This window comes from Liolophura sinensis, chromosome 7, assembly GCF_032854445.1.
Source record: "Liolophura sinensis isolate JHLJ2023 chromosome 7, CUHK_Ljap_v2, whole genome shotgun sequence".
In the NCBI taxonomy this organism is placed as follows: Eukaryota; Metazoa; Mollusca; class Polyplacophora; order Chitonida; family Chitonidae; genus Liolophura; species Liolophura sinensis.
Window position 1 is genome coordinate 17754972 of NC_088301.1, and position 26323 is coordinate 17781294.

General features: G+C 38.5%; 1 protein-coding gene across 1 annotated transcript in view; it reads left to right on the plus strand.

Moving 5' to 3' along the window:
* LOC135469684 (receptor-type tyrosine-protein phosphatase alpha-like) overlaps nucleotides 1–26323 on the plus strand; it is an 86086-nt gene that overhangs the window by 56374 nt on the left and 3389 nt on the right. The window contains exons 5-20 of the mRNA XM_064748240.1: nucleotides 6395–6544; nucleotides 8498–8650; nucleotides 12378–12489; nucleotides 13403–13498; nucleotides 14687–14846; nucleotides 15182–15269; nucleotides 16325–16398; nucleotides 16687–16723; nucleotides 17290–17387; nucleotides 18183–18308; nucleotides 21484–21635; nucleotides 22323–22458; nucleotides 23856–24005; nucleotides 24942–25041; nucleotides 25173–25246; nucleotides 25464–25598. Coding sequence (XP_064604310.1) covers nucleotides 6395–6544; nucleotides 8498–8650; nucleotides 12378–12489; nucleotides 13403–13498; nucleotides 14687–14846; nucleotides 15182–15269; nucleotides 16325–16398; nucleotides 16687–16723; nucleotides 17290–17387; nucleotides 18183–18308; nucleotides 21484–21635; nucleotides 22323–22458; nucleotides 23856–24005; nucleotides 24942–25041; nucleotides 25173–25246; nucleotides 25464–25598 — 1841 coding nt within the window. The remainder of the gene's footprint in view (nucleotides 1–6394; nucleotides 6545–8497; nucleotides 8651–12377; nucleotides 12490–13402; nucleotides 13499–14686; nucleotides 14847–15181; nucleotides 15270–16324; nucleotides 16399–16686; nucleotides 16724–17289; nucleotides 17388–18182; nucleotides 18309–21483; nucleotides 21636–22322; nucleotides 22459–23855; nucleotides 24006–24941; nucleotides 25042–25172; nucleotides 25247–25463; nucleotides 25599–26323) is intronic.

Sequence of the window (26323 nt, forward strand, 5' to 3'; positions counted from 1 at the left end):
CTGAATAAGCTCACCAAGCGTGTCCTTACGTATACTGCCACAGAGATGAACACTGGCGAGACTGGTTTACCAGCTGCATGTAGATTTATACACAACTGTGACGGCGTCTCGTATGATGTCTGCCTTAGTCCATATATGGCTTGTAGTTATCAGAATAAGCTCTGGTGATCGTCCACACACCTCAGTGAACTTGTTCAGTAGATGTGGGAAGAGCTTTACACCTGTACAGATTTAGCTTCCAGAAAGTCAAATACTGTGAGAATTCCTACTGTGTGGTAAATGACTTCATAGCAGAATAGAGTTCAGTGATATAAACTGCCCCTAGAACTGAACAGGTATTGCCCTTAAACATGAGGGATCGCAAGAAACTGATTAGCCGAGCTCTTCTTCTTGCGATGGGTATAACGTTTGGTAAGTATATTACTTACTGAGTTAAAGCGTATGTTCAACATTCGTAACTGTGGAAAATGTACAGCAACATATTGATTGTCACTTATGTAGTGACGTTATCTTTAAGATTTAAAACCGGTACAGCCATTGTATTGACAGATGAGGAAATAAATGTGACTTTCTCTTATCTCGTTGCCGTGGCTTCAGGCTTTTAAATGACATTTTTCCTACTTATTGGTGTTGGCTTGAACACGTTGGCGATATGTTTCCACTTCTGCCTCCCTACTTCTCCATGCTGATGACAACAGCCGTAAAGTCACCATACTGCAAACAGTTACTTATTTAATGGTTAGTTCATTCATAAACTTGTCTAGGACTTGAACAGCAGATCTCCAAAGAGGTTTTGCGATTATCATTTATGGAGACCAGTTTGGGACGGAGTTGCCAGATTTGCTTACATTAAAATAACATCTGTAACATAATTTATTTATTTATTTGATCGGTGTTTTACGCCGTACTCAAGAATTTTTCACCTATACGACGGCGGCCAGCATTATGTCAAGAAGGCCCCTCTGTAACACAATCAAGAAAGCGGTCACAGTTATTCATCAGTGAGCCATCTCAAATTACTTATCATGACGTTTACACCTGTATCTTGGAGAGGAGGAGAGTTATGAAACCAATAACCCGGACATAGACCATAGCTGAGAAACCAGAAGATACACACAGTATCTGTAGGATCAAAACGGCGCAATGGTTTGGAAGTTAGCACTCCAAGTCACGGATAAGGAATGTCATCATTTTAACTTGCTGCCATGTTGTTTTGGTCCGTGTACATGGTGGATTCAGCTACTGTTTATTTTGTAAGTTGTTCTCCAGTGCTGTATTACCAAAAAGAAGATGATTTAGACTATTTTGTTTTACAGTAGGTGCACAACAATGGGTTTAGGACAAACTCCATCTAGTAACACATCCAGTCTTCACTGTTGTCTTAGAGCGCATCATCTACATCGTCTTTTCATTACAGACTTTCCTGACATGCAACTCTAAAATCCTTCGGTCGATTGATCCTATACTACAAAATATAGCATATGCTTCATATATATATTTTATATTACACTACAACTTGTAAACAATTTCAAATACGGCAGTGTCAGAAACAGGGCTTAGAGTGAAGTTGATAGGAGATTAGGTATCTTGTGTCACTTTCCTCCAAGACATACCAGAGCATGCCACTCGGTTTTGAATAATTCTGACGTCACCCATGTCAGTGATGTATTGCCGTCGAAACTGTGCTTGTGCAGTTTAACGTTATTACTTAGAAAAAAAATGATCTAACTTCATTTTCTTTGTAAGGATATGAATTTTTAACATATCGATGTGTAGAGCTCGTGTTGTAACGTACAACTGACTAAAGGCAATTTACAGAGTATGACTGATCTACAGCCAGCTGAATATAGGCGACTCGCTGAAAGAAACAGACTATTCTGTATGCCATCAGTCCCATGCAGGTGAATAAAATTATTCTCCTACCCCTCCTGAGTAGTCTTACTTGTCCTCACTGTAAAAATATTTGAGAGTAAAACCTAAACTGCACTCACATTTAATGCCGATTGTGTAGTAACATAAAATGTGGAGAATTAAAAGTACAGTGCCGTCTTGTGTGTTTTCACAGCTATAGTGCTACAAGGACCCAAACATCAATCACACACACATTGATGTGATGAATTGTTAAGTGTGGCATAAACCCCGTGGATACATAATTACAAGTATGATGTTTACAAAGTAACAGGTAAGGTGAGTGTATGTAATTCGATGGCAAAACCCATGCTGTATATGTACACCAGGTATTTGTATAGAGAACTGTTTGTAGAGTACTGTCGTATACAATATAGAAAAATGGTTAGCATACATATAAAGAGATCATTAAAAAAACGCAGGCGAGGACCTGTCCCACACGCTAACCTTAGTCGGGCTATTGTGTCACACCTGTGTTTCTTTGACGAACTGTTCACTCCGCTATGTTAATTTCAACTCTTACTACTTAAGATCATATTATATAGTCACATTTTTCAGTGATTTTTGGTGATATATTTAATGTGTCGACAATTCAAGGTTCTGCTGGCTTGTCCAGTCGTACATGCGAATGGTTTCCAACAACACTGTGGACGGTCGTTTCCCCGGTCACTTCTGGGCTTTCTTCCACTATAATTCTGACCGCCGTAGTATAAGCAAAATAATATTGAGTACGGCGTAAAACATAAATAAATTAAGTGTGCCGACTAATTAAATTCATAAAATAGAACATTTGCGAGAACCAATCAATTGGATCTGTTCCACAATCATCACGTTTAACATTAACAACGTATGACTTGAAACATACTTTACTGAACAACTAAGAATGCATATAATGTAGGAAATTAGGACGAAACCATGCAAGGAGAAGCAGATGTTAAAAAGATGTAAGGTATGGTGTAGTATAATAAAATATGCATCTCGGTTGCGCTTTGATTGCAACTCTTCATGCATTGTATACCAAACGTGGCGACTTAATTCAACGCGATGAATATACAGGCTAAGGGCCGTACATCTTTAAACATGATAATCTTTAAACTTTGCTACACCCACATGGGATAATTACACATAAAAAGATTTAAATTCAATACAAATAATGTATCTGTCACTCTGTATTGTTATATATTTCACAACTCATGGTAACAGGAAGAAAATGACTGCAGTTTTAGGTGTTATGTCTGTGTTAATATTAAGATATAAGATTTCTATGCCTATTGTCCAATAACTAAGAGCCTTATCCACCCAGTAACTTAAATGGGCCAAATCAACATTTACATAAAGAAATAATAAAACCTAACCTGACGAACATGTATCCTAAAAGTTAATTATGGGTGTCTGTTAATTTCAGTTTGGGGCCAGCTGTGTGGCAACTGCTTGAGTCAGTGTAATGAGGAAACTGGACTATGTTCTGGCAACTGTGCTCTTGGCTGGGATGGTCCTACTTGTTCCAGACGTAAGTATTACAATACCAAACACATAAATTTATACATGATGTGTGAGCATCCATATACATGTACATGTTGTTACATATTTAGGTAAATTTTCATCTGTCAGCTGTTTTCATTTATATATTAGGTAACCTACAATGGTAAAGCAAAGTAAATAATTATTTCATTAATTGATTGATTTGATTAATTTTTTACGCCGTACTCAAGAATACTTCAAACTCCGTGAAAATTATGTTTGGAAGAACAGGGACAGAGACAGTAGACCAATGTGATTAGAAAAGAGCAAAAGCATGTCAAATTCATTTTAAAGGTTTTTTTAGGTGATATAGGTTTATATCTGGCATAATGTAACGACGAAAAGGCCACGTTATATATATTTCAATGTATTAGGAGTATTCTCAACTGCGTGTAAGCGTTAATCTTAACAAAATCAAAATTTCTAATTGCAGCCTCCTTAGTGGCCTATAAAATCAGCATTTGCTCATTTATATGCCAGTAAAACGTGATTACTGTTAGTTTATTTTTTAAAAAATGAGAGCGTTGTCTATACTGAGATATTGGTGAAATTTTACATACTTACCTCCTGGTCTCATCTCAATTTCTGCTGGAATGACTGCTGAAAACTGATGAAGCACCTAAAAAGAAGATGAGAATCGTATCGGCTTGTACAACAAAATCTTTGCTGACTGTAAATCTTTGTTGAAGGACAATTCAGTGCATTCTCTGACTTTTTTGCTGGGGCTGTAGTGGAAACCATCATTTAGTCCGTGGCCTCCGTGGGTCAGTTGGATCGCAAGCTACTGCAGCGTAATGAGTCAGGAGTCTCTCACCAATGCGGTCGCTGTGAGTTCAAGTCCAGCTCATGCTGGCCTCCTCTCTGCTCGTACGTGGGGAGATCTTGCAGCAACTTGGGGATTGTCGTGGGTTTCCTCTGGCTCGGTTTCCACCCAACATAATGCTGGCTGCCGTTGTATAAATGAAATATTCTTGAGTACGGGGTAAACCACCAATCAAATAAATAAATAAATAAATTAGTCCGCAGATACATGACCTTGACGTGTACATCTCTGGCATATGTGTCTAAGGCCTAATGTCTGTACTTTTGTGAGTAGCCTGGCAATGTGCGATAGTTCCCTTGTTCTTAAAACTTGGCTATTATTTAAGTAAAATATGGATGGATGAGGGTTTAATTTGAAGTAAAATCTACTTTACTTTTATTCTTGTTTAACAATGAAGAAACGATACTCTGCATTTCTGAGGCATTTCTAAGCATTAATAACCAAATTACGTTTGTTGTATGTGCGTACAAAAAATGTTGGCCATTTAACAATTAACATGGAAAGGGATGCTGCTCTGACATAACATCATTTATGAAATACATCAAAGTATACTCAGCAACATGTAACTATGATGTCTAACACCATGTTGATGTTAATACTGTGCTTCCGATGACAGGAAATGTGGCATTTAACCAAAGCACGACACAGTCTTCGGATTATAGGGGTAAAGAGTTCAGCTTCACCTCCGGACTCGCTGTTGATGGTAGGACTGGACATCGCTTACTGAGCCAACCGTACACATGTACTCACACGATCAATGATCCACACGCGTTCTGGACGGTGACACTGGATGCACAGTACAACATCTATAGGTTCAGGATATATAACAGGAATGATATTGACTGTCCCGGTCCGTGTAAGTTAACTTTTTAGTGTCCATAAAGAAGTCGACCTGGTCGAGAGTCCATGCATCTTATCTTCCTGTAATGAATCTCCAGTGAGGTTGCAGGCTCAAATCTATCCTTTGTTGTTCCTTGTTGTGGTTTTAAGCCAGGTGGTTTGTCAATTACCTGCCAAGCTCCGCTGGTTTTCCCAGGCTTTTTTCGAGGAATGAGTTCTTAATATCGAAACCAGTCATATGCAGTTTAACACTATGAATTTAAAAATGCGTTCTAATTTCATCCCCATGGCTAGAGCATTGAACTCCAAAATATCCATGTCTCAGCATCCAGGTGTAGAACAAAGACGACTGGTTGAAAGAAACAAACTATCGTTCCAACAAATTCTGTTGTTTATTCTTCAGGTGGTGAACGACTTAACGGCTTCTCTCTGTCCGTTGGAAATTCCTCCCAGAGTTACAAAACCTGTTACCAGGACAACACCACAGCCGAAAAAGGTCCTGGGGATATCATCAACGGAGTTTGTAACGTCAGTGGTCCTGTGTTTGGGGACACTGTAAATATCTCGATATACAATTCCAAATCACTCACTCTGTGTGAAGTACAGATTTTCGGTGAGTTTCTTAGTCAACGAATAACACCCTCTATAAAAATTAATAGTGTGAGAACGATTCCATACTTGTGAGATCGCAAAACCACACAAACAACTGGCTCTCATAAACTCAGCGGATGGTTAGGTTTGCCGTACCTACGACTTGAGTTTTCTCATGATGTTGTATCTCAGACCGGGAAAGTTGAGTACGTTTTAACATCACCGTTGCCGACCCGCGGTGCGATAATCGACCCGCTGGCGGTAATGTATTTATTGGCGGTGGTTTGCAGGCGATAATGTTTTTATTGGCGGTGGGCCACTGGCAATTTTGCATTTACCTATGAGCTACAGGTTAAGAAAAGAAACATAACGTATTCGGTTGGTAAATATAGCGTTTTGTTATGTAAAAGCTTCTACTGAAAATGGTTGTAGTGAAAAAAACATCGGCAACATTTCCAGGGAAAATTTCGGATCAGCAATGAGCTAGAGTAAAGAAAAGAGTGGAACTAAATATGTGTTAGATGCATTTGACTTATAAAAGGTATTGCATTGTCTTCTGATTGACGTGAGAACATAAAAAATGACCTCACAGTCATTCTTTCATTTGACTTTCGCAATTTCTGTGTTCCCTTCACGTGTGCTATGGTCCTATCAAAAGAATTCGTAATGTGTAGGCCTGTTATGTAAGTTTGTTCATTGTGTATGTATCAGTATGTGCCCCCGGGACGTATGGACCAGAGTGTGAGAGCAGATGTGGGAACTGTGCTAAGGGACCGTCTGTATGTAACACAACATCCGGACACTGTCCACAGAGAACACCCAGGTGCATGGAGGGATACTCTGGTCTGAAATGTGACACAGGTAATTTTTTAAATTTTATCGCCAGTTACAAACAAATGCTACATGTTCTTTTCAAATTTCTGTAAAGCAATGGAGCAAAGCATGAGTGACATATTACAATCACTTCCCATGAAAGTCACCATCGAAGAATATATTCCTCTCCATTTCTTGTTTATCATATGAGGAGGTTTTAATCCGACAGAAACAATGAACAGTTATGTCATTCAAAGATCCAGGTAATACATTACTTTGTAACATACTTCAACTTCTTGTACATAATTTTGGTGTTTTTTAGTTCCCACACATGTGGGATATCCTCAAAACGATCTGTCGGATGCTATGCTGTGGTAGTTTTATTTAATGAGAATACTTGTGTTTATCTTGAGAAAATCACATCACATGCATTTCATATAAACCTAAGGTGCATTTTAAATACGGTATAAAATTACATGTACTCAGCCTGTGATGACCGCTTCGGTGGCCTAATAGTTACAGAGTTTGCCTTGAAGTCGGGAGTCACAGGATCAAACCTAGATCAAGTCATGCCAAAGGCTTTACAAATGGATCCTTGGACTTTTGTCGCTCAGCACCGTTAGGTTAGAGTAGGGACAATCGACTGGTTGGACCAGTGCCAGTATAGTGTGACTGGGTTCGGCACGTGTGGCATGATACTGATCAGCGGCGGCAACATTTTGGCGGCATGGATTAGCTCTGCCACAACATGATATATTATATGTACATGTGCACAAAGGTAATGGCTTTTCACTGTCATATGGCTAAAAATTGTTAAGTACATGTACGACGTTTAGCACCAAACATACAAACATATTGTAACCCTTGGACACACGAATCAGATTGTGAGATGAAATGTGGAAATTGCTGTAAGGTGACGGAGTCTGTGATGTTACAGTCGGTTATTGCCCTGACCGGATACCAAGATGCATGCCGGGATACTCTGATGTGACATGTTACACGTTTGGGTTTCATTATGGTGACATGCGATACTATACATTTAGTGAACGATAAATTAAATGATTACAGTTTAGAACATCAACACCGGCAATATGATACTCACAACGTTGTGAGAACATTTTAGAACCAAGAAACTGTGCTCTCTTCGAAGTGATAATAATAACATTCAAAAGAGATCAACAATTTTACAGCCATTTGTTAAGTCTATCAATTAAAGCATTTTAAATAGTCAATACCTCTAATCTACTGGAAATATATATAATGGTAAAGGCTAATTTTTATAAAATACTAAATTTTAGGATCGCTGCTATCTCCAGCATGCAGCCAGCACAATGGACTAAGGAATCGGGGTGTAGAACTGAATGTCGAAGGATATCCGCAAAATTCACACAGTTTAAAAGAATATGTTTAATGTTGCACGAGGCATTTTCATTCCTCCTTATTTTATCTTGATACTACACCCATTTTAACCTAAATTTTCAGGCTGCATGTATATTTTCTCTTCAGCAATTTTTCTATTTCTCTCCTTGCTGTTCTTATATATTTGAATTTTGTGAATTTATCTCACGGCGAACAGAAATTGGCAAAAATGCCAGGCATCCATGCGTTGAAATAGACGAGTAGTAGGCGTCAACCCGAAGTGGTTGTTCTGTGCAAATAATTGCAATGTAAAAAACATATAGAGTAAAACCAGAGCAGCGACTAAAGTGTGATACCTGGCAAATGGTTACACCTAATGTTTTAGTGATGCTTGAAAGACCCAATCAGTATAAAATAGTTGACAATAATACAGCCTCCCTTAGCCTTCGGTAAAATGTTGTTTCCAACAAATGTATGTGTTATTTTGTATATCAAAAAGACAAAACTACATAGCCTTAAACAGCTTATATGGAAGCTTTCTACAAATTCCTCCACAAGTGCAAAGAGTAAAAAATAGGGAAAAATCAAATAATATTATTAAAAAAAATAATAATGCCGCTTATAAAATGACGTGCTTTGCAGAATGTAGAAACAACACGTGGGGGAAAGATTGCCAAGAGACATGTGGGAACTGTTACAACAAAACTGAGTGTGACGCTGTCACTGGTGAATGCCCTGTAGCGACGGGGAATCCCCGGTGTGACCGTGGATATACCGGAACTGATTGTGTAAAAGGTGAATATGCTGTTATTTAGCGTTCTGCACATTTCCGCCTTTTCTTAAACTAACTTGTTGAAAATATGTTTCAAAAAGAAATACATCAATTTTAACCCTTTCTTAGTTCAGCCTAACTACCCTGTATCTTGGAATGTATATGTCTGACTGGCATTGGCGACCTTTCCTACAATTCCCTTTTGAGGCTGTCCAGGAGAGAATCATTAAAGTTACTCTGTGGTCCCTCAAAAACAACGGTGCAAGATTTGTGGATTACATGTTACTATTCCTGTAACACTTACAGCTTTGTAATTTACGTTTACCGTAAAAAAAGGTACAACGTGTATGTACCCCTTAAAGGAAAACTATGTACGTTTGTATTGCTCACAGGGCTCAATAATAGTTGCAATGTTAGCGCATTGTATATTATTAGTTACATGGTTACTCAGTGATAGGATACGCAAATATATGGTGTTAATAATCCTCATACTGGGTGAGGCGTCAGTCGTAACGAATTTACCCTACAAAGACCCATCAGTTCAGTGCAGAAGACCGATGTATAGTCGAATCGCGCTTCACCGATATGACCATAACATGACTCAAGAAAGGGAGATAACCTACTTACAAGAAACATTTGACGTTGTCTGCAGGAAATGAGAATATATTTGTACCCCACTTTTTGCCCAATGAGGGATAACATGAGGTTGCTGTAAATATACGTGAACCAGTTCTTTACTGTCGAAAGAGCAGCCTAAGCCCCATGACCCCCAGCTATTAACATCATGTCTAAATGTGTGGGCATGTTATCCCTCAGAGGTATATGACTACATAGAATCCAAGTTAAACTTCATCTTATTAATAAGACTCGCTTAGCTTTTTTTCTATTCTGTTACGCCATACCTTTGAGAGGCCCCATGAGCCTTTGAGATTGAACCCCAAGAAAAAACACCAAAACTTCTCTTCCGCACAAGTTTACAATTACGTTAACACAGCATTTGCATATTCTGTGGTGTCTTTCTTCATGAGTGCTCTCTTGCCAACAGGTTTACAACAACGTTAACACAGCATTTGCGTATGCTGTGGTGTCTTTCTTGATAGGTTTGTTATTTTACCTTGTAAAAGTACACTCTGACCACCAACCGGCGGTTTTCCTAATTCTGCCAATGTGTATTGAACACGAGTTGGCCTTTGAAACAGAGGCTGCCATCACACTGGAGGCTTATATTTAGTAACATCTATTCCAGACCCAAAGCAAGCAAATTTTCAACCACCTACAAATTGCGTCTCTACTGACTTTAAAATGAGATTTGACATAACCGATGAATAGCTTGGTTTCACTTTTTCTAAGACTATTTGTGCGCTTAATATTTTCTACTAGCGCCGTACATACACAAAGTCTCCTATCTGTTGGATAGGCCTTAACCTAACCCTAGATAACCTATATTAGATAAGTCTTTATAACTCCCATATTTGGAGGATAGTTTTCAGGTCTGCTCTGCTACTCAGACAGTAAAACTAAACGTAAACGTACCAACACTTGTGTGCATATTATTAATGTCTAACAAATAAAGTCTTTGACTTCTAACCGCAGTCATAAGAGCAATCAATATTGCCGTCTTAATGTTAGGATCTTTGAGTGAAATAAGTTTAACTGGCGATAAACTTTTACCCCAGAACAAAAAGAAACCATGGTACCGATTAGAGATGCTAACTCTTGAATATTTATTCTTTTATTTGACCAGTGAACGGCATCTATCTATCAACATATCTGCATTTTCCTTTATCATTGTAATTTCCATTTTCCCTCTTTCAATATAATAAACCTAAATGGTTTATTTTTAAGCTTAGTTTTTGAACATTGATAGTAAATTATAGAGATTCAAGCAAATCAACAGATGTTTTTAAAGTTTGCTGTACAGACCAGGTAGGGAGTCAAATTCAATTCTCCAACCAGAGACAGTTTCCAGTGTAATTCTATCTGAAGTTATTTGCCTCCATTTACTGATATAATCTTTATTACGACCTGCCGTAAAAGGTTGCTTATTTCCAGTTAATTGATCAACAACTGCATTGGGCGTCGTTAATCTCTGCTGGTTTTGCTCCACCTGTTTCTCTGGGAACCCGTCTGCAGGTTGTGACGACCCTATCGGCAGTTTAAACCTGTGCTGCCGGTGTAATACGGTATACCTGACCTGTAAACACCATGACTCAAATTAATACGATTTTGGAGGCTAACAGCCACCCGATTGACATCATGTATGCTCTCTACCTTTTTCTCCAATTTACTCCAAAATAAAAATGTGCAATAAGCGACTGGGGATGAACATAAACGCTGGTAATCTGGACTTAGCACAGGCTTCATAATCTCACGTCGTCGAAGATATAAATTATAAACATTAGTATATCAAAGTAAAGCGAGTGCATGTAGGCACCAGCAAGATGCCCGCAGACTCTCATTCCCTTTTGCAAGCTTGTAAGATATCGGAGTGACGCAAATTCCTGCTTTGACCAGACAAGTCTGCGTTACTTTAAATTTGTTGCCCATTATTAAAGTAGCAGTGTTTAGAATGTCCCATACTAGTTGCTTAAAATGAATACCGTGCAAGCATTTATAATTTCCTGGTCTTAAATTGTATTTAGATAAGTCTTTATAACGCTCATCCTCGATTCCATTTTGAAATTATCCACTGACAATCTCCGCCTCCAGTTAGTTAGAGACGAGTTAGTTTTTCAGGTGGCTCATAAAGGGTGAGGATCAGAGTCTCGCCGTAATCATATTCATAGTCGGACCACAATGTATCCACTTTACCGCTGATTTCAGTCTGACTAGCCAATATTTTAGTCGACACTTTTCTAGTTTTAGAACTGCCTTTCTATTTTTTTTCGTAGGAAGCTTTTCCTTTTCTTTGGAAGGTTTAGATTTCCCTTTACAATGCTTTTGCACTAAAACTGAACCACTGCATGGTTCAGGACAGTGTTGACCTACTTTCTTCCTATTTTCTACTGTCTTGCAATGGCTGCATGCCATGTTGATTCGTTGACCCACCGCGTGACTCAACATCTAACAGATCTTTCACCGAATCCAGCGCATTTTGATTGACCACTGCTTGTCAAGAACCAGCCTCGCTGAACCTAGTAGTTCTAAGTTTTGTATTTTCACCATCCATAGCTGGTACAAACACGTATGTTGTGTCCAACACGGGAGATATCACAGGACATAACTGCCCACGACAAATACGTTGTTAGCACTGGCTCACGCATGCACATGACAATCTCATATGGTCCCTCATAGGTATGACTTAACAGAACTTAGTTTTGATCGGCTCTCAGTTGTGTGACTGTATGGTACTTAGTTCATTATTTAAACTAATCTATGACTTTAATTGACCACACCAACTTGTGAACATAACTGTTGGAAAATCCAATCGTTGAGAAATAATTATATGCTAAGTTTAGAGGAGTGACCATAGTGAACACATGTACGGCAAATCATCTTGATCTATGCCATGAATGTGGTTATGGTAAAGTTATACTCTACAATCACCAAATACAACGCCTCGCTCAGTGGCATTATAATGACATCGGGCCAACAAGTAACTAGTTTATTTTTCAAGTTATTTTTTCAATACCAACGTATCTCGACTCAAGTATGCCTGTTGTCAAGGTCGTGCCAAAGTAAGAATACACTAGCAGTACACAGAACTCCTTGAGATTCAGGGTTTTCTGGTATTTCCTGTTTTCACTTCAGAAGCACAAATATCACCTGGCGGTAAGGTTGACCCTGCATACATAGGCGGTGGAGTGGCTGTAGCTGTCGTGTTGATCACTATAGTTGTTGTCGTTGTCATTGTCACAGTTAGGTATGTATACTTGATAACTTGTGTTCCTTCTGTAGACACCCCATTGGTACATTAAAATACATGTGGTAGGTCAATGTAGGTTCAAGACAACTGTATGTTACAGGCTTCTATTGATTACCAGCTCCATACCGGTACAAGGATACGTGTTGGGAGGCACGGGCGTTTGATCAAAATGGCACATTGCTTTACTATGATGGGTTACAAGTCAAGTTCAAGTTTTGGAACTACTCCTCTATAATGAACAATTATAATGCTGGTTTTTTCATGTTTTGTACTATTTTTTCAAAACAAGATTGGCTATTCTAAATTTATTTATTTTATTTATTTATTTGATTGGTGTTTTACGCCGTACTCAAACCTATTTCACTTATACGACGGCGGCCAGCATTATGGTGGTGGAAATCGGGCACAGCCCGTGGAAAACCCACGACCATCCGCAGGTTGCTGGTAGACCTTAACCACATACGGCCGGAGAGGGAGTCAGCATGAGCTGGACTTGAACTCACAGCGACCGCATTGGTGAAAGACTCCTGGGTCATTACGCTATATTGGCGTGCTAACCATCTGAGCCACGGAGGGTCCCATTCTGAATTGAAATTTTATATATGATTTCATGGAGACAGGCTGCAGGCATCGTTTGAGATTAGGCCACTTTGACACAAATTCTCAGTTTTCATTCTGTTCCGGTATTTGGTTATTGTTCTGACAGCTTATATCGATATGGGATATACTTGCTCTTACAAAACTTTGCACACGTCTTGATTTTGAAAGAAGATAAAGCCATAGGAATTCTTAAATCTGTTACCAATTCACCGTCATAGATTATGTTTTTGTACGGCTTGCTAATTAAATTATGCTCCAGTGGATCACCTTTTCCAATGCAAGTATGTTTTTGATTATGCAAATATTACAGAAGACGACGTAGAGAAGCCCACAAGTCTGTTGATCATGACCTTCAGACAGAGGGTAGAATATTCCAACCAGATAACAGGGAGCCACAGGATAACATAGCTATGGACATCAACAGTTAAACCTAATCTACCAATAAACTCAAATTACACTGGCATGACATTGTGCATTTTTGTGGCTCAGTTGCTACAGCGCTGGCTGTGTGCGACTACCAGTCTCCTCACCAGTGAGATCAACAGTACGAATCCAGCTGTAGCTGTTTGGTTGTCAGGTAGCTGGTTTATTATGCGGACACTCGTGAACAGGGAAGTAGATTCCCCTGCTGCCCTTGGTGACAATACGATGTCAACGGTTTTTTGTACACCCGTCTGTGCAGTCGTATATTGAAGAAGAAGAAAAAATATAAAATCATATCAAAATCCGATAAAAAAATGTGCAAACCTATTTGCAAAGATGGTTTTTAATTGATTGTTTTTTAATTTTCGTCAATGAGAAAAAAACACCAGAAAATAATTTTGTATGGTGGGTATTTGGGACCTCTTGGCACATATTGTCCTTGCGTAAAATGTTATGACTGAGGACATAACACAGGCTTGATAAATATATTTACGTCAGAACTGTCTTTCAGCTAGCAAGTGTGTTCATCCAGAATTTTGATAATGTCTATACTTTTAATATGTTCATATATATTCTCATAATTCAGATTAAATTAATATGTTTGGGTTTAAACAACAAATTAACATAGAAACGAATTTATTAGACATACATCACATTTATATATACTAAAATCCCAAATACCCACCGTGCAAAAATGATTTCAAGTTTTCTCCTGAAAGATAAAATCGAAAAAAAATATTAAAGATTAATTAAGTTTTCACCCTGTTTTATCTGATTTGTATGTTGTCTTCACCTATTATGCTTGACGTTCCACCAATTCATAGTGCACGTACTTAAGTAGCAAAGGGGGAAATTCGTCATCAAATTGTGATTAATTGTGAGGAATAAGTTCGTCAGTTTACCCGGGCACAACTACACCTATAATTGCATGGTCATCATGGTATAATTAAACAATTCTTGAGCATAGGGTTTCAGTAATTGTTCAACCGATCAATCAATAATTTAGACGTGTTTCACAAAGTCTTGCTCAAAATTGAAAGAGTTTGTTGTTTGGGTCTTCGAGCGTTTATGATCAGAACGACCTTTTTTTCTCTATGTAATACTTGAAAAACCACTGTTAAGAAAGCCAAAAACAAAATTCTAGTGTACATTTTCATGTTTCACATTTCACAGCGTTTGAGGACGACAGCAATGATCAGGATGACGAATCACACGGTGACGTCAATCCTTACGTTAACGCTGACGTCGTCCCCTCCACGGTGCCTGTCGAGGAGTTCCCAGACTACTTCGTGAGGAGAAATGCCGGAAAAGGATTCAAGAAAGAATTTGAGGTAATGACACATTTTGTAGGTCGGTAATGCCGTCCGCTACCATAGCCCCAAGATTACATGATGATGAATGGAATTGCTGTGGCTTAAGAGACCTGTCCCACGCACCTGTGAAAATGTTTGTCTTTACAAGTGATCTGCTTTAGGTTTCGTTCCATATGTTTGTGCCATTGTGACAACGGTTGCCATTCATTTTAATATAGAAATCTCTAAGATATACTAACCAGTTATCGAAATTTACCCGGTGAGAGATAGGAACGAAAACATGCAGAAGGAAGAGGTTTAAATGTGAATATATATAAACACAACTTTTTATGTATGTCTATAATGTCTTCCAGACATTCCTGGTGGGCTTGCAGGCAAAACACACTGCGGCGGACAGACCCAAGAACAAAGCCAAAAGCCGTTATCGCAGCCTTGTAGCGTGTGAGTATTTTACCTTAGTCGTGGTATGTAACATGGCTAAACTGCTCTAAGATGAAAAAATGCTGCAGCTTTAAAAATTATATCTTTGAAAATGATACACGAATGTTTTGGAATAATCATTGATTCTGCGGATCCAAAACCATATCACACTGTCGACCTACCTGACATTACTGGTAAAATCCTCACGTTGGTAGAAACTTACTTAAGTTACAGTCTCTCTAACATAACAAGGGGTTGAAAGCGTTATCTGAGCAGGAATGAAGCGGAATATTTACTTTGGTTCCCAAGGGTGTGCATCTGTACGAGTAATGACAACACAAATTCACAACCAAGGCAAAAAAAATGAAGGTGTAAAAATGTACTTAAATAGCTGGAATCACAGGATAGGGTGGTTTCCAATCCGAACTCTTGTCACCACTAACGGTAAAAAAAGCGCCCTGTGTCATGAGACTTGTAAGAAAGGTAAGGCAACTATTTTCATTGCATTTACTATACAAAAATAGTTCTTAAAAGTTTTCATAAAGGGAGGCGAACGAAACTGAGAAACGGGACGTTCGTGAGCATAAGACTCACCTGAAGAGAAGATGTGATATATTCTGTGCCTTTAAAACACAGCGAGACAGGTGATCGGTAGTTTTGTGTCTAACACGTTTGCCAACTGATATCATACCCTAGGACATTTTTACCTTTATCAGCTAAGGAGATTAATCTCAAAACTCCCCTATCGCAGCGTGTATCCAATCATCAGGTTAGAGAGATTCGTCTCCAAGTGTATGCTAGACTGGCGTGGTACATCTTTAAGCTACCTCTTCTTAAGAGGTTGGGATAAAAAATTTTAGTGTTTTTCTTTATCTTTGTTTGTTTGTTACGATGTAATTGGATACAGAGATAATATGTAATTACGTTTCAAATGATTTTTTTCAAATGAAATTATTTGAACGGTATATAATAACATTGTCCTTTCTTTAAGTGTGCTTCAGGTCACATGGATTAATCTAACGCAGCAAATATCAGACATTGGGCTAAATCTATACTCCATTGTATATGTGTTCCAGATGACCATTCTAGGGTGTTGTTGTCCGTGACAGATGACCAGGACACGGATTACATCAATGCTTGTTATATCAATGTAAGTTATAACATTTAAAACAGAATCTGGTAGATTAACTTCCTAATTATAAGATGTGTCAGAAAACAAGTACAGATAGTTGATAGGCCTACAGCTACCATAATTGCGGTTAGAATTGATTTTTAGTATTTCGAAGAAGTGTGAAAGACATCCAACATTACGCATGCAGAACTAAACGCAACTGTTTTATAGACCGTATCCGATACCTGTATTTCCATATAAGGCGCGCTGATGGACGTTTTCTACTGGCTAATCAGAATGGTGACTAATTCATTTTCACATTTACAGGGTTACAACGAACCAAAAAAGTACATTGCTTCACAGGGTAAGTAATATATTTGAACTGGTTGGACTTGTAATCATTGTTTAGAATATAAAGGGTGCTAGAAAAGAAACGCATCATTGAATTATCACATAATAAATTTAGTTTAATGGAAAATAGAGGAAAGTGTAAACTATGCCGTCATTTTGAACAAAATTGCAAATTGAGAGTCGGAATGTTTGTAACCATAAGCAACTAAAGGTCATTCAACAATGGCATTCGGTCACAAGTGAATGTTCACAGCTGGATGAGCTGTTATTATCATGGACCACCTGTACGGCATTTGTCTTTGGGAGAATAAAGAAATGGTCTGCGCCAGTTTCTTCAAAACATTGCCATAGGAAAAATACTGAATTGCAAAGAGTAAATATTAATATTAAAAACTGATCACTTTAAAAAAGAATAATATACGTCCATTAATTTAGACGAAACGTACTGAAGATTGAAGACTAAACCATTGTTTTCAGATTCTCCTCTCATCTTATTCATATCATAGGAAAAGATCCCAACTGTTAAAATCGCCATTGTCATGAATTTTATAAACATTTTATGAAATGGCTTGTGTATAGGGCCCAATGATGTCATCCTGGACGATTTTCTGCGCATGATCTGGGAACAGAAGTCTGGGAAGATCGTCATGGTGACCAACCTAAAAGAGGCAGCAAAGGTACATATGTGTGTTACAAGGCACCCTGACAGTGTCCGTAAAGTACTGAAGTAGAGCCGTGACATCATTGGAGAAAGCCTGAAAAAGGAATTCCAGAAAAAACAACCCCAGAACAAATGTGTTTATGCGTCTATAAAGAATCCTACAAGAAGCTTCATAAATATAACTTTGCTTTTGTGGTGTTGCACAAAAGAGATATCTCAGTTCAAAGTAAAGTACATTGCGCACACTAGGACAGTCGCAATCGCCACGCGGTTGTCAGTTTTAACCAACGAGACCTGAGATATTATATAACCCGAGGACGCATCTATTTCCGCTTACGTCACCCGATTCCAGTTATGCCCTTTAACCATATGTACGTGAGGTACAAATGGGGCGACAATCTGTTTTCTGACATATTGCTCCAGCATGGCACATTGTCTCGTTACAATTGTTAATTAAAAGTTGACTAAAACGGAGAAACTGTACTAAAACATCAGAAAAAATACCGTTTAGATCTGTTTCGCCTATCTTCATAAATAACTGAGGTTATATTATTTGCTGTCTTTTCCTGTAATGAAACCCTTTCCAGGCAGTTTTGTTGTGTTTACAAACGTTTTCAAAAACGGATTCTTTACAAACTTATTTCGATGTTGTACGCATTCCGGTTTTTTATGCGAAGTTTATGACAATTTACCATTGTTCACTCTGCTCAAAAATCAAAAGGTGATTTATAATATGGGAGCACGAGAATCATCGACAGCTTAAATATGAGTACCAACAATATCCAGGTGTACATGCTGTTTCTGTTGTTAGACCAAGTGCTCTCAATACTGGCCTGATGAAGGATCAGAGAATTTTGGTCTGATCACAGTGACATTACTGGAGGAGGAGAATTACGCGGATTTCACCGTGAGAACTCTGCAACTGACACACATTAAGGTAAGATAAAAAGAATTACACATGTACATGGTCACATGTAACCGGTTGAATACGGCATCTTGTCAATCTGCTCAGTATGGGGTTTTATTCCAATTGTTCATGTAAAACTTTAAAAGAGATGCTCAACGACCTTATTTTCACACTAATGCTCCTTAAATACAATATTTATGCAGTGTTCGTCTGTAAACTGCATTAAAAAACTATTTTATTAGCTACCGCCATTTAAAAAAAAAACATTGAAATTGAACCTTCTGGCTATCTAGTCGACAGCGGAGCCTTGGTGGGGTGACGTCATGCCTTGAATACCTGCCTGGATTATGTATTGAAAGCCTTGTAAAGCATAGTCGAATGCATTAGCCCCGCCGATGCAGTTTTTCAAAAGATATCGTGTGACTTAATCTAAAATTACCCCTACATATACACGTCCCAATTAACACCCTGAAAATAAGATAAGTAAAATAGTTTTACAACGAATAGTTTGAAACATAGGCTACAGGAGTTAGATCCGGGAACAGCCTGTAGAGCATAGCAGTGGGCGATACGATGACCGATTTTCGCTCATATATCACACGTAAATAACACAGATGCGCTCCGGCCTGGTTTGTCCCACAAGAATTGGACATCCACCGCACTATGGTAGTACTTGTGGAGAATATGGCGCTCTTTCCCAGTTAGAAGACAAGACTGCCTGGCTGCGACCGAAATGAACACGTCATGTGACTAAGCTGCGCTGGAAAATCTACAACTATAAACATGCAATGTATTGTTACATGCCAAACATAAAAAACCTCTTAATACCTGTGCCTGTTTGAATCAATACCAAAACCAATAATGTTACCAGACAAGGCCAAGAACGAAAAAAAGAACATACAATATAATATGTATATCCATCTTACTTACAAGTCTACAAAGATGAGGAAAAACGCCACAACGAACATTCGCTATTGTTCTCACAAGGATTTAATACACCGAATTTCATCACTAATTTTGTCCGTGTTTAACAAACCGGTCACCGCTATTTTAACGTCAGAAGCAACAAAGCTTTCGTCAGTTCCACTACATACAAAGGTTACATTTCATGGGATGTTTAGATGTACATCAACCTGTTTGAATTTGTCATTAATTAACAGTGTATAAGTATTCTGATGGATGAAAACTACCCCATGTCCCACCCCCACCCACCCCCACCCCACACCGTTTTCAGCCAACCTATACCTGCCCTAATATGAATACCATTATGTGCAGAAATTATTAAAGGGTAATCCTCACCAGGCCCACTGATCTTTCTCATTCACTAAACGCTATGTTGATGATCTGCTGGCTTCAAACAATCCACGTATAACAAAGCCAATGAAAGATATTTACCCACCTTCGCTGGATTTAAAATAGACTGCAGACTCACCACATGACACATCTTATCTGGACATGTATGCATATTTGCATTAAGACCAGAATGTTTTCCTCTCTCGCAGACTTTACCACTATCCCAACAGGGATAGTTGGGATGGTTTCAATTTTGAAATTGTAAATTACCCTTATTTGGACAGCAATATAAGGTTCCTGCATATAACGTGTAAATATCTCGCCTTGTAGCAATTGTTAAATCCTGAGGGATGTGTAACGGTTTCAAACGATTCGCAAGTTATTACTGCAAAAACTAGTGTGTCAAAGTTATCAAACACCTTCACTCCAAGTTTCCTAAGTCTTACAATGATTACAATTCTCTTGTAATTACACTACGGACAGTGCATCCAGAATCTCTCGTGCTCTGCTTTATAATTGTGTCTAATATCGCTTAACCCGCGGCGAGGGATGGTATATTCACCGTGTTGAATTAGATCCCCATGTCGGATATATAAACAGTTGAAATCAAATCGCAACTGAGATACATATTTTGTTATCGACAACTTATGTTCTGGCATGGTATACACTTACTGATTTTTTACTGATTTCACTCAGTCGCCTAGGGCATGTCTTTCCTTTTTCAAACATCATTGAAAACTGCTGACTGTTTCTCTTTGTATATGACTCCATTCTACAGTACTGCTCGATCACATCCACATACTTGGCACGGAGGTGTGTTGGAACAACCACGTAGGGTGGGCGTAATGTGACAGCAAGATGTTCACATCATCGGATCTGACCATCATCCGCTTGGGGTTTTACAACATGCAATAACACTTACACATAAATTTCTCTAACCTACTATAAATGCCACGTTGTTCGACACCAACCTTGTTTGTTCTCTGAGAGAAACAAAAAAATCACAAATGGTCTAGTTTGCTGTGTGATTACTGTAATTCGCATATAATCATGATAACACGCCAATCGAGTTTTGTCCTGCCACAATTATTTGGTAAATGCAAAACCATTACCTACCTGTACATGTACAGTACACGATTTTCTTCAGTATCAAATTTTTCCGTGGAAGTCAATTTAAGAGCCAGATATAGTACATAGATATAACAGAACTTATACATGATAATTTAGGCACCACCAATGGCTAATTATTAGAACAGCTTTTGACGGTAACTTGCATCATCTCAGGTTGTCCAGGAATGAGTTTCTACATCTACGATTCTATATTTTCACATAAACTTGGTCGAGAAACGGTAAAGTAAAACTCGGAGGTCAAGCACTGAGCTAGCTTACCTCTTACCTGGCTCGAATGAGTTAGGTTCAGGCTAATGATACACCATTCAACAACTCTTTTCTCGTCATTACACCTGACCCGCCAGGTAAACAAACTGAAGATGCATCGTGTCATGTTTATAGCTAGTGTGTAGGAAAAGGCTAAAGTGCCGTAGAACGGCAACATGTACCGGTAGATCAAGATCTGCATGAGATACGATCAAGATGGTCCGAACATTAACGCATGGGCCGCCCATCGTGGCCGTAGGATCCGCTTAGGATCCGCGTCACATCCGATCAAATTGCACATGTTATGGGTTGATGATACGCCTAGAGTAGAGTAGATTCTATGGATCGGGCAGCACTGTATTTTCATAGTTTATATGCTTTCTTAGTTTTTTTTTGTGGTTTGTGTTATACGTCCGTTTGGGAATTGACCTTAGTATTATTGACCTGGAACGTCCTTTGTGGTTGACGGCTACCATACGAATGTCTGTTTCGACGGATATAAACTCCTGCATTTGATGTTAGCCTTTTTCTTCAGAGAAAGCAGGAAAGTCAAACTGTGAAACAGTTCCACTTTACGGCCTGGCCTGATCACGGTGCGCCTGCGCACGCTACTGCATTACTCGACTTCCGGGATAAAGTTAACAGTTGTCAGACGCAATTCAGTGGACCAGTTGTCGTGCACTGTAGGTAACCCAGGAAACCTTGAACTTTTTGCCAGGTGTTTAACCTACCTAACCAAAAAACAAAAACAAACTGTCGACTTTCTTACTCCAAAGTATTGGTTTCACTGGTTGCTGGTTTTCACACCGTTTATTTACAAAATGTGAACCAGTTTTTGAATTACAATTAAAACGACATATCGAGATTAAAACCTTTGTCATTTTTGCCACCAAATTGACGTCAATAGTACATTTATGTCTTTTCGCACCCAAGAGTCTCTCACCAATGTGGTCGATGTGAGTTCAAGTCCAGCTCATGCTGGATTTCTCTCCGGCCGTAAGTGGGGAAGGTCTGGCAGCAACCTGCGGATGGTCGTGGGTTTGCCAAGGGTTGTTCCCGGTTTCCTCCAACCATAATGCTGGCCGCCGTCATATAAGTGAAATATTCTTGAGTACTGCGTAAAACACAAATCAAATAAATAAATAAGTAATTATGTCTTTTCGCATAATCTACATTTATAGGTGTTTTATGTAAGAACTGCAATTGTAAAATTACCTATCAAGTGCAAAGATGATACACATCTACCGACAAAGCATTTTGGTGACGTACATGTAAGCCTACGTGTGTTTACCGAATCAACTATTCACAATTGAAAAACAGTGAAAGCACTGCATCGTATACGGTATTCTCATAGGCTGTTTTGTCTCCATACAGTGCCGGTGTGGGTCGTACGGGAACATACATAGCTCTGGATTACCTGATCGCCCAGGCTCATGACGAGGGGATGGTGGATGTGCCTGCCTGTGTTAGGCAACTCCGGGAACAGCGAGTTAACATGGTCCAGACTCTGGTAAATATCACAGTTATCACATATCGAAACCATCGTCCGTCAACAGGTCTAAACTGCCTCTTATCACAACGCAATAAGCCTTTGGCCAATGGGGATACCTCCTTGCCTGGTTAATTTGACTGCTTTAAGCAAACATCGAAGAGACTTGTTTCCCTTGTTATATGTTTAATCTTTACTTAAAAGAGAAGAAAATATGAAAATGATGCCAAACTCGAATGAAAGGTCGTTAAAGCTTATTTGCGAGTATAATCTTTAATATTATTTTTTTTTTGGAGGGGCGGGGGGGTGTCAAGAGAAAATGGTATTTGAAAATATTTTGGTATGGTGGGTATTTGGGACCAACTTTTGGTATTTATCTTTGATTCATATTAATGTTCTAAATAAGGATGTGATGCTTGTCTAATAAATTTATTTGTTTGTGAGTTTGTTGTTTTTTATCGAAAAATATGCATTTAATCTAAATTATGATAATATTTATGAACGTATTAAAAATATAAGTATGATCCAAATTGAGGTTTAATACATCTGTTAGCTGAGAAAAACAAATTCTAGTGCAATAATATTGATTAAACCTGTGTTACATCCTCATTTATGACATCATTAAACAAAGATTATAAATACCAAAAATTGGTCTTAAATACCCACCGTACAAAAATTATTCTCAATTGTCGTTTTGTCCTCGAGAAAAAATCGGAAAAAGTATTGAAGACCACATTTAGGAATAACTTTTCGCACTCTTTCATCTGAACTTGATGTCATTTTCATGCTTTCTTCAACTTTAAAGGAAAAGATCTCTAAAAACCGAAGTAGGCATGACTAAGTAGACAACTTAAAACTATGCCTAAGTATATATTCATTTATTTTACATCTTTAGATTTTTGTGGAGAGAGTTAAAGACGCTCAATCATTTGACTTTTAAGGTGGGCTTTATGGACCATAATAGCAGAGGTTAGGAACTCTCACGTCACAAGGAGTTTATTCAACTCACTGAATCACGACACTGTATGTTGGAAAAACCCTTTTTACGCATGAGTGAAATATTACTGGAATAATCTTTTCAACACTTCCTTCCTTCTGGTGAACATGAGGAAAAAAGGTGACGTCAGACTTCCTAGATACCGTCAGTATAGCTCATAATGCCTACCATAAATATTTGAATACTTTTCAACTCTCAGAGCATATAAATGAAAGTATTTTTACTCATAGTTTTAACATACTTCAACGATGAATTTTACTTCATATTTTATCTTTCTTTGATTTTCACATTTCTCCATGATAAACCGTTTTCGCGAGAAGGGCAATAATATTCCTTTTTACTTCGTATTCTGTTAAGAATAAGTGTGATAAAATTCCTAAAATCTATTCCAATCAAGCTATTTGTGTTCATCATTCTTCAGGAGCAGTACAAATTCCTTCACGAAGCGCTTGCAGAAGCGTTAAAACCTGGAAGTAACAGTGTTCGTAGTGTGGAATTCCCTCGTGTCTTTGCTGAGTTGATTACCCCAGACCCAGAAACCGGCATGACGAAGATTGCGGAACAGTTCCAGGTGTGTGGAAAAACCCCATTTTTGATCGTAGAAGTCAATATCCCACGCCCCATTAGGACACGAAACAAAGAAATTGGCAGACAAATTAACAAAGCGACGCGCACTTCTCAACTTCCAGAAACTATAATGAGATGCCCACGCCATTCAATGATCGCATGTCGCACGACTCTTTCATATTTATCGTGCCATAAATTAAACACAGTGATAAATATTTAACACCTGATTTAAGTGTTTTGCGTTTTGTTACAGAAATGATAGTAATTAAATAAACTCATCATGTAGACCACTTTTACATTTTTCATTATTAATTTAACAGGTGACTTTAGTGACATACAGGAAAATGCTCCTCATACTGGTAGTGACATTGCCGACGTTTCTCGTGATCTGCTTGTTTGAGTTGACTTCCCTCTTGCTCTTACCTATATTCAACACTTTTCCCATGATCTGTTTTATCGAGTTGCCTTTCCTCTTACCGGTAGTTATATTCCTCACCTTGCATGATTTGTTCGTTTTAGTTGGTTTTTCTCTGAGTTGTTGGTAGTTACATTACCTAAGTCTCACCTGATCTGTTTGCTTGAGCTCTCTTCCCTCTTACAGATAGTTACATTCCTCAGGTTTCTTGGTTTGTCTTTTTGAGTTGGCTTGCCTCTTACCAGTAGTTACATTCGTCACGTTTCATGAATTGTTGGTTACAGTTGGCTTTCCTCAGAGTTATTGGCAGTTACATTTTCTACGTCTCATCTGATCTGTTTGTTTAAGTTGGCTTCTCTTGTTAGTAATTAAATTCCCTATGTTTCATGGGATCATGTTTGGGTTGGCTTCCCTCTTGTTAGTAGTTACATTCCTTACGTTTTATGAGCTGTTTGTTTGAGTTGGCTTCTCTTGTTAGTAGTTACATTAAGCATATTTCTCACGATCAGTTTGCTTCTCCAACAGTCTCTCCAAAGGCTGACAGCTCCCCTGGATAAAGCTGTTCTTACCGCGGCACGTCATCCGGACAACGTCTCCAAAAACAGATCAGACAGAATCCTGGCAGGTATGTCATATTTGATAATTAGATTATAATAACTCTGATCATCAGATGAGATGATATTTTGTGGACAGCAGTTTTAAAATGTATAGTTTTCCAAAACTGTATATACGTGTAGTGTGTTTATATGTTTACAGCGGACACATGCAGACCGTACCTGTCAACTCCTGTACCTGACGGCAATAACTACATCAATGCTGTATACCTGCCAGTAAGTAAAGTACTGCTGCCAGTCACCAAATACCTGATAACTTTTCTGATATACCAGTTTTTTGTCAGTTATATAGAGGATTTAAATACGTCTTTGCCACTAACTTACACTTTTGTGAATGAAATTGTTCAGTCCACATTTCTATGTTCACGGCTTCATGTTTCTTGGAAAAATAATTTGACTTTACGAACTGTACATCCTGGAATCTATATTACAGACGTTCAAATCGAGGAGGGGTCTAATTATCACTCAGACTCCTCTGTCCAGCACAGATCTGGATTTCTGGCGTCTGGTGTACGACCACGGCATAACTGTCATCGTCATGATAGACTTGCTAGAGCGAGATGATAAGGTAAGCCTTGTAAAAGACCGAATTGCAATATGTAATCCACCGTTTTTGTGTTACTCAAAAGTGAATAGTAAAGTTGTGCTCAGTTCACGTGACTGGTTTTCTCCAATGATTATCGTCATTGTACTTACACATATCCTTGAACGTCATGCGGATGGTTTATGTTTTTAATCATTCAAACAGAAAAGTCTACAGACTGTGTCAGGTTTATTAATTGCACCCACAAATATGCAGAAATTGAATTTTTCAAACTATGTTTATTTATATATTTGATTTGATTTGTGTTATACTCCATACTCAAGAATATTTCACTTATACGACGGCAGCCAGCATTATGGTGGGGGAAACAGGGCAGAGCCCAGGGGAAATCTACGACCATCCGCAGGTTGCTTGCAGACAGTCAAATTAAAAAAGCACACTGATACGTTTGATAATGTAGAATGCAGATGTTGCGCTTGTTAAAAAGGGACAAACAAATTTATTTATTTATTTGATTGGTGTTTTACGCCTTACTCAAGAATAATTTACTCATACGACGGCGTTCAAAATAATGATGTGAGGAAACGTACGACCGGAAAGGAAGCCAGAATGAATTGAAACTCAAAGAGACCACAATGTGGAAAGTCTCCTGGGTCATTGGGCTGCAGTGGCATGCTGATGTCCTTTGCTTTAAGGGACTCCAAACAAAAACAACAGCGCCAATGTAGCTATAAATGAATGCAAGGTTA